Raw genomic sequence first — 9,912 nt, forward strand, 5'->3', positions numbered from 1 at the left:
AATTTCACCGCAAAATTAATATTTCGTTTCATAAAACTGAGATGTTGATTCAATTTGTAATTTTAAAATGAAATGAACAACCAGGGAATCAGAAATAATCGTCCTTTATTATTTAGGGAGCGCTTCATGTGCTTTATCAGCGTGCCGTAGTAAGGTTTTTTTTCTTTGGCATGACTATAATTCACCATTTGTGGATACGAATTTCTAGTCTTCAAGCAAAATCAATTACAAGAATTTCTGTCAATAAATATAGTCGTAATATTATTAAGTGTTGTTATTAATATTTTTTATGACACGTAATTGAAACGCCCTGCCCATTACAATTAAGGGCCGCTCAGGGATCTTAAATATCCCAAAAATTCTGAGCAGTACTACAATTGCACCCGTCTTCTTGAGATATATGATTTTATGTCTCAATTGCCCAGTAATTTCACTAGCTACGGTGCCCTTTAGACCGTAACACAATAATGCTTACACTACACGGCAGAAATAGGCGCCGTTGTGGTACCCATAATCAAGGCGGCATCCTGTGCAAAGGAGCCTCCCACTGGAAAATAATAAATAAAATTATACAAATCTGGAACGAGACTCAAGTCTCGTTTCCAGACTTTGGCGAGACAACACGTCCTGAGGATGCCTCGTGTAGAGGCGAAACACGTGTCGAATTGCTTAAAAACAAATATCGGCGGAATTAACACTAAAGAAAACTTAATTCATATGTATAATTATGAATTTCCGCAAAGGAACGCATACTTCAATATTTTTTTTTAAATAAAATTATGTTAAAAAGTTATTCATTTTTGCAGCAGTTGAAGATGGCTGTCGAAAAGAAGTGGGAAATGCGAAGCAAAATGATATATTAAGACATTCGCAAGAGTCTCAAGCATATCCACCAGATTTGCTTTCCTTTCCGTTACGTTCATCCAACAAACTACAGTCAAGCAATGTTGCCAATCAAAAGGAGATAGACGAGATGCATATAAGGCCAAAATCACCCCAATACGATTTGTCAGCGTTAAGTCCAGCTCTATACAAGAGACTTCAAGCTGCTAATTTTATGACTCCCAAAGGCTACGTTACTCTTCCAAGAAGACCTAGGACAGATACAGATAAGCATGTCCTCCTAACTCTTAACGAAGTGTTACCATACTATGATAACTTGAATATAAAACTTTTTGGTCCTACAGGAAATTACTACAGCTTGAATAAAAGTGAAGTAGATTTGGGGCATGGAAGAAAAAGTTTTAGCGAATCAGAAGAATTTGAACCTGCACCATCACCAGCACCTGGTACTCCTCACGCAACAATTCCGAGGAGTAGCGTGAGCTCTCCAAATATACATAATCAATTGTTGTTGCTACAGATGACGAACAACCATAGAACTTCAGATCAAAAGCAACTGAGAATATCATTTGAAAACGAGACTATGTTAATTGATCCAACAACTGGTTTTAGTGAAAGTGTTTTTGGTAAAAGGACAGTAAATCACAAACTAAAAAAGAGACATTCCAGTGATCTTAACTTTTTAGCTATTGATAACGCGACACAAGTGTAAATATAGAACTCAATGTAAGTAATCACTAACAACCGCTAAAATGATAGTCAAACTTAATATTTCTGTGATAGAATAGAAAATTCCAATAAAGTTAGCTTTCGGTTATTTAATGGCCTAAAAGTGAGCATTTGACATTTATTATTTAGTACAGTAATCTAATCAACAACTTATACAGAAAACCGACAAAATATGCACAGATATGCGTTCCCCATTCAAGTGAAATGCCAGCAAGACACTAAAAACAAGTAAAGTTCTTTTGAAAACTTAAAGCCATTTTTGACGCTGCGACATTGTCACACATTATATTATATTCATTTTCCTTTGAAACTATTTCACGAACAAAACCGCATTTTGCAGTTTGCTTAAACACAATATTAAGGGCACGACTGTCAAGTGTCGCTTCAAAGACCTGAAGAGAGGAAAACACTTTATTTATTTTGTAAAATTGCTTTTTGTCACTCTACAAAAATGTAAACCCGTTGTAAGCGACATTTTATTATTCTGAACTATTTTTCCTGATATTCTGGTGCCATGCAGTACGGAATAGGTTGTTAGCTTAGGACCATTTATACGTCTAGAAAGACTATGACAATTGACAACTGTGAAAACGTCTAAAAAGATTGAGTTTACAGTTAAACTCTATTTCTAAAGTGTGATACACATCACGAGTGTAAGACGTAGTTTATCACGCACACTGAACTAATATTCCTGGTCCTGTTTTTATCGGTTGTCTAACAGCAAGAGACTCTATCTAGACGTATAGATATTTTAAGTTTCCAAGATATAACGTTTAACATAATAAAATATAAATTTATTAGAGAAACTTTGTATTATGACCAATTGTATGTAAAGTTAACCCATTGTTAAAAAAAGTTTCTAAATAATTGAAAGTTAATCCTGAACATAGTTTATAATATTGGGTAAATTAAGTTTGCAACAATTATTAAGGAAATAAAATTGACATCTGTCAATATTGTCTATAATACTTCAAGTACCAGTCACTTGCTCACATAATTCTGAATGTATCTTATGAATTGTTACTAAAAAGTGTAAATATTTAACGTAGTTAGTATTTATTCCAAAAACTCCAATACATAGTATAGTAAAGCAGGCCCTGTAAATGCTTATCATATTTATAATTAGTTGAATAGCTCCAACGACATTTAGCATTTTCATGTGGGCTTGTTTTGTAAATTGCATTTTATTTAGTTCCAGTCATATTTAACATAAGAAATATCCGATATGACCTCAGGTTGTTCGCATACAAATTACTCGTGATGGCCAATCTAATGTCTTTTACCTATTCTGTGGTTATGACAGCCTAATTTCCTTCAGTCTAAATTTTATAGTATGAGAAGTAAAAAATTTAACTTCTAGCTCTTGTTAGAAACTAACGGCCGTTCCCAATATTCAGTCTATCCCTTACTTGAGATAAAAATCGTAACAATCATTGACTTTTCTGTCCCAATAAACTTATCGACGTTAACTCACCTTATCCGTACACGTTGCCTGTCAATGGGACGACGTATAGCTTACCAGCGATAGAAGTTTGTATGGAAATTGTTATTCACGCGTCCGTAATTGTAATAAGGCGATAAGAAGGACTTATCGGGTATACTGGGACAGCTTCAGTTTATTGACAGCTAATTAACTGACAGTAGAAGGTAGCATTTTATCTCTATCTGTAGATAGTATATTGTGAACGGCCGTAAGTGTTGCAAACCGAATTTGGATTTGATGATTACATTTTTTAGCAATACTGCTATGTACGTAATTGTAAACTTTATTTTTTTTAATAAAACATGGGCTGCTACTTTTTGTGTTCTCAGTAATATTACTTCTGTTACTAATAATTTTATTAAGAGAAAGATTTTTTATGATCATTTTATTAGAGTTTGTTTATTTTGATTTTGTTTTTCAGTGTTTTCGAGCTTATTTATAATACTTATTTATATTCAATAATAGGTGTTTTAAACTCTCTAATATCAAACTAAACATTGAGTTCAATATATTAAAAGAATGTGACTGTACGGTAAAGTTATCCGGCAATTTTTATGTAACGAACTACTTTAAGCCATCTAGCTGTTACCTGGTTATTTATTTCCTAAGCACTAACTCTCTAATGTTGTTTTTTATTTTAATAAAATATGAACCATAAATTTGGAATCTAATTTTGTAACATACTCTGTGGAATTGATTTTTATTATACACAAATTAAATTTAAAAACATCTATGAACTTTTCGTCACTCGAACGGTTGGCTCAGTGCTTCAGAACGAAACGCGAGAGGTGGCGGGTTCGAGTACCGCATCGTTAATAAATTTGTTTTTGACATTTAAATTGTGTAATTAATACCATAACCCTCATCACTTTCAATCACTTCGTTTTGATTATTAAAATATGTCTAATAGCTATGTATTATATTATATAGTCTGGGCAGCGCCCTTATTTCGGCAAAATCTTTAAAATAGATCCCATTTTAATTTATACATTACATGCTAATGCTCTTGAGATTTCTATAGCTTTCAATTCAGAGGGAAAATGTAAATGTAAATATATATTTTATGAAAGAGTAGGGTAAACAAGGTCACCCGATGTTAAGTGATCACCGCCGCCCAATTTATCTCTTGCAACACGAGAGGAATCACAAGAGCGTTGCCGGCCTTTTAGAAAGGTGTACGTGCCTTTTCTTGGAGGTATTCAAGTGGTATCGTCCTAAAAACCCTGCACAAGAAGGCCTATTCCACAGCTTAATTGAAGATTCAACTTAATACATTTAGTGAAAATAATTAATTGATTTATAGTTTAATTTTGTTAAGTTTGTCATAATGTTTATTGGAGAACTGTTTATGTTTAGATGATGTAAGTAGCTATTATAATTTTGTTTATTAATTGTAAATTTGAAATATCGAATAAATGATGAATGAGTTTAAAAACGTATTGATTTCACTGTCATAGAGACGAATACGATAGTGTTAAGTTGTTACCTTATAAATTTGATTTAATTGAAAATATAATCTGAGTTATATTTCAAAAGAAAGATACATTTTAAAAAAAAAGTATCAGCAGACTATCTTTTATAATGTTATAACTTACATAAAGTGGAGAAATGGAAAAATTGAGAAATTAAGAAAACTCTAACAAAACTATAGGGTAATTAAAAGATTAACATGAATCTAATATTTCATTAATATTATGATTGTGATATGAAGCTTCTTCTAAGCTTAAATCATTTATGCGTCTACATAGACTATCCGTAGTTCCCAATATACTATCTACAGGTAGAGATAAATAACTACCTTCTACAACAGTAGATATATGCAGTAATTAGCTGTCCATAATCTGAAGCTGTTCCAATATACCGATAAGTCATTCTTATCGCATTATATTGGGACGCGTGAATTGCAATTTCCATACAAACTTCTATCGCTGCTAACCTATACGTCGTCCCATTGACAGACAGCGTGTACGGATAAGGTGAGTTACCCTCGATAAGTTTATTGGGACAGAAAAGTTAACGATAGTTACGATTATTACCTCAAGTAAGAGATAGACTGAATATTCGGAACGGCCGTAAGACAGCTGTGAAAACGTTAAAAATGTATATGACGCACTAAGGGAGAAAAATTGGTCATTCTCACACGCGGAATATTGTCTATCGCGGGTGGCAATGTCCTACTTATCTCACGTGTTGCGTTTACTATTTTTTTGCCACCTGCATGAAAAGCTCGCTTTTAGTCCTTGGTACGAAGGAAAAAAGTCGTCTTGCCGGGAGAGAATCGGTCACTTTTCTCCCCCGTACCAGGGACTAATAGTGAACGTTTCATCAAGTTGGGAAAAAAAAGACTTTAGAAATCTAAACCTCTATTTAGAGCAATTCACGCACACTAACATAAAGTGGCGGGTGTAAGCCGTAGCTACTCACGCACACTAAACTAATATTTCTGGGTTGTTTTTATCGATTAGGAAAAACAACAAAAGACTCTATCTAGACGTATAAATTATATAAGCTTCTAAGTAACTCTATGCTCATAACGATTGATTTTGCTACGGGAATACAATTACCTATATAACTAATTAAAAAACAATTTGAGTAAGTAATAAACGCTTTATAAAAACATTATTTATGTAAAAATGTACATATTCAAGAGTTAATTAATATTACGAGAGTATGTGCGGAATATGTAAAATATGTATGGACCAAATGAATGGAATAAAAATAATAATTATATTGGGATTTTATTTTAGATCTTATTTCTTTTACTTTCATCACAGAATGATTTGTTCAGGTAAGTGCCAGCAACCAACTCTTACTGTCCAGCACCACATATCAAAATGCTAATTTTCAGCCACATCACATTGTTGTTTTATTTGGAGGTTTTTGTTACATATAAGTGGGGGTAAACGGGCAAGAGGCTCACGCGATGGGTGTGGTGAGGCAGCCACCCATGGACATCCGATGCGTTGCCAGCCTTCAAAGGCAAAAAAGGCATATACGGAAACAAATGGCGCTCTGAAAGACAAGAAGCGGCGCAAGAAACTCTCCGAGCATTTTTTCTTTAGGTGGGAGTATGCTTTTTTGTTCTTTCTTGTCCTTGTTCCTAAGTCGTATCTGTTCGGGAATACAGTAGCTGGTGATTGATTCCACAAAGTGGCTGTGCGAGGAAAGAAATTTCCTCCAAAACGCGCGGATGTGGAATGCCAGACGTCAACGTGGTACGTGTAGTATTGTGCATTTTGATGTTATGTCTGGTGGTGGAATTCGGCCGCTGGAATCAACCCGAACAGCTCCTCTTAGCACTCGCCTTGATAAATCCGGTGGAAGATACACATATAGGATTTAAGTGATAATTGTGGAGTAGAAACTGGCGTTATGTTAAGTGATCACCGCCGTCCACATTCTTTTGCAACACCAGAGGTATAAAAGAAGCGTTGGCAGCCTTTAAGAAAGGTGTACGTGCCTTTTTGAAGGTACCAATGTCGTATGATCCCGGAAACACCGCACTAGGAGGCTCATTTCACAGCTTAGTTCCACGATTTTTTTAAACGAAAATAAGGGACGAGACGAGCAGGAGGTTCAGCTTATGGTAATGACGCCCTGCCCATTACAATGCAGTGTCGCTCAGGATTCTTGAAAAACCCCAAAAATTCTGACCGAAACACAATAATGTTTATACATTCCCGCCTCATGGCAGAAATAGGCGCCGTTGTGGTACCCATAATCTAGTCGGCATCCTGTGCAAAGGAGCTTCACACTGGTAGTTCCTGAGGAGCAAAAATTTCCAACGTTACAAATGTCTTTGTGCTTATATATATCTTATATATAAAATTCTCGTGTCGCAATGTTCGTTCCCGTACTCCTCCGAAACGGCTTGACCGATTCTCATGAAATTTTGTGAGCATATTGAGTAGGTCTGAGAATCGGCCAACATCTATTTTTCATGCCCCTAAATGTTAAGGGTGGTCAACACGAATTTTTATTTTTTTGAATTTTTTTGACATTTTTTTTAAATTTGTTGGATTATGAGTCAGCCTTAAAAAATACATACAACTTCAAATTTTCACCCATCTACGATCAACAGTTACTTTTGTATCGCGATTTTAATATCGGCAATACAACATTTGCTGGGTCAGCTAGTATCTATATATATATATTTACTTATATATATATATATATAGAAACGAAGATAAAACCGTAGAAGAAAACCTAGTATATTAAGCAGTGCGGTACCACGGTGTAATTATTGTGCGAACAAAAACCACAATTCGACGAAATAGCCCACTATTAAGTTCGACTAAACAATTCCATTTTGTGGTTTCCATGAATACGTTTATTGCATTAACATGATATGGGATTATTTCGCAGACATTTTCCATTTTGTGCGCTATTGTTTGGTATTATGTGGGTGTTATAGGTATATTTTCTCGGAAGTGTACGAAATTTCGTAGCAATTTTGGCCTATCTCAAACTAACCGTACTTTTATAGCGCTATTTAGCAGCTGTCATCTTGATTTTATGTATGAAAAATTGACATAGAAGCGTTAGAAGTTCAGTATTTAACTGACATCTAAATAGTGGGGGTTATAAAGTTCTATTTTTCTGTTTGTCATTTCATCAGACATGATGGATTTATGAGTAAATGAAGAAAATTAGACGTTATTCTGTAGATAATAAAAAAATACTGTTTTATAGGAATTTGCCAATAATATTTCAAAACATCAAGAACTATTTCGTAATAAATGCTCCCTGTTGTTATAGTGAAATTGTTTCACAGCGGAATTGCCAAACCGTGCGTCACTTAATTCTCTCATAGAAAATATGTCCATACAAAACAAATATTGAAAATAAAAATAAAAATGGGTCCCAAATCGAAATAAATATTATCCTATCTCTCAAGTTGGACCAAACTGAAGTAATCCCCATTAAAATCCGTTCATTAGTTTAGGAGTCCATCGCGGACAAACAACGTGTCACGTAATTTATATATATCAAGATGGTCTGTTAAACTTTGCTAATAATTGAAACTAAGAGTAGTAAAACTTTATTAAAATAATACTACAAGAAATAAGCAAGACACTGGGATCACACATCATCAGTAAGTATTTTATATCTCATTAATATCAATGTAAAATAACATGAAGCGTATGTTACAAAATTTGAAAGATGCCATTGAGTGTCAAAATGCCACACGTCTATTTCTGTAATAAATTTCATCACAATCGGTTCAGTGGTATAGGCGTGAAAGCGTAACAAACAAAGTTACATTCACATGTATAATATTATGACAGGGATAGCGATATGACTATTCATACTGTGAGCGGGCGGCGGGTAATTTTTACGGCAAAAGAAATTTTGCCCGGTCAGCACGGGAATAAAATATTTTAGGACCTACATGTTACAGTCACAAACCGCAAACTCAGGATTCAGATCAATACCAATATAGTCGAAGGTGACACCTTTTAAAACAATGGGTGTTAAAGCTATTTTACATTTAGCTATTCGCGTGCTACCAGGGTCATATAACAAGTAAACAGTATAATAAACAGAAGTTCATAAAAGCGAACTACACTTATAAAATAATTAAAAATGAAATTGTTGGTCGAACGAAAAATACAAGTCATTATGTAATTTACTAATTACAAGGTCATACAGAGTAATGTAATGTTATAGACGGCGTCCTATATGCTTATATGGTATAAGCTTTCGTTGTTTCTGGTTAATGTATACTTATTTACCCTTATGGAAACTCAAAAAATATACAACAATTCAACCTGTATTGACTGAACCATAAATTATTCTTTGACAGAGAGAGACAGAGACATTTATTTATATTATAAAATTTGACGGTCTAAAACTCTATCACATTTTTTTTTATATAATTGACACACTTTTATACAAATTATCTTGCTCCAAACTAGGCATAGAACTATGGGTTTGTAAGTATTTTATATCTATACATTTACTACGATATATTTAATACAATATACTTACTTAAGCATACATAAATACATATAAACATCCATGACTCGGAAACAAACATCCATATTCATCATATAAATGATTACACCTACCGGGATTCGAACCCTGGACCTCTAGCTTAGTAGTCAGGGTCATATGTGAAATAAATAAGGATCGGAACTTATGATAAAAATAGATAAACTAACGTATTAAAATGAACTGCTTATCTCATGCAGGGCACAATACAAATAGCTTAGGATTACTTCATGTAGGTATCACAAACTGTGAAAAAATTATCAGGAGAAAACATTCATTATAAAAGCGCTAGACTCTGTCTGAAATGTTTAACAAGTCTATGGTGGAGTTTTATTGTGCTTTTTATTAGCCACGACGAAAAAGTAATGGCTGTGTGTAGCATTACCAAATGAAAGTTTTTACTACGCACTATTTTCGAGGCCTTATTCTCAACAAGGTCTGATTACTGGATTGTATAATTATAGTAAATTAATGCTTTGAATTTTGATTTCGATCTGCTTTTTGATCAAATTAATTTCAAATTTTCAAAGTTTAAATAAATTTAAACGGTTTGTGCTTAAGAAGTTAGTTAATAAAAATATACGGGGGCATAAGACAACTATATAGTATATACTAAGAGTAGGAGGTTTTAATTCGATGATGATTCTGAATATATTTATGCAACTCACTCGTGGTAGAAGTGAAACCTTTAGAAATGATGAAGAATTTTATTATAAAAATGATGAAAATCTCTACAAACACACGGAAGACGCTGAAGCCCAAGCTAACTCCGACTATGCCTTAGTAAACACGAGTGGTAGGGGGTACCTAGCAAAGCATACAGAGAACCAGAAATACCAATGAAAAATGACAACAACAACGGG

At 33.9% G+C, this 9,912-nt stretch overlaps 1 protein-coding gene across 1 annotated transcript in view; it reads left to right on the plus strand.

The window, feature by feature from the left end:
* Window positions 1–5,757, plus strand: part of LOC126978103 (leucine-rich repeat-containing protein 4-like) — a 148,649-nt gene extending 142,892 nt beyond the window's left edge. The window contains exon 3 of the mRNA XM_050826823.1: window positions 807–5,757. Coding sequence (XP_050682780.1) covers window positions 807–1,555 — 749 coding nt within the window. The 3' untranslated portion in view covers window positions 1,556–5,757. The remainder of the gene's footprint in view (window positions 1–806) is intronic.
* The last annotated feature ends 4,155 nt before the right edge of the window (window positions 5,758–9,912 follow it).

The sequence above is a fragment of the Leptidea sinapis genome, chromosome 47 (assembly GCF_905404315.1).
Source record: "Leptidea sinapis chromosome 47, ilLepSina1.1, whole genome shotgun sequence".
Taxonomy (NCBI): domain Eukaryota; kingdom Metazoa; phylum Arthropoda; class Insecta; order Lepidoptera; family Pieridae; genus Leptidea; species Leptidea sinapis.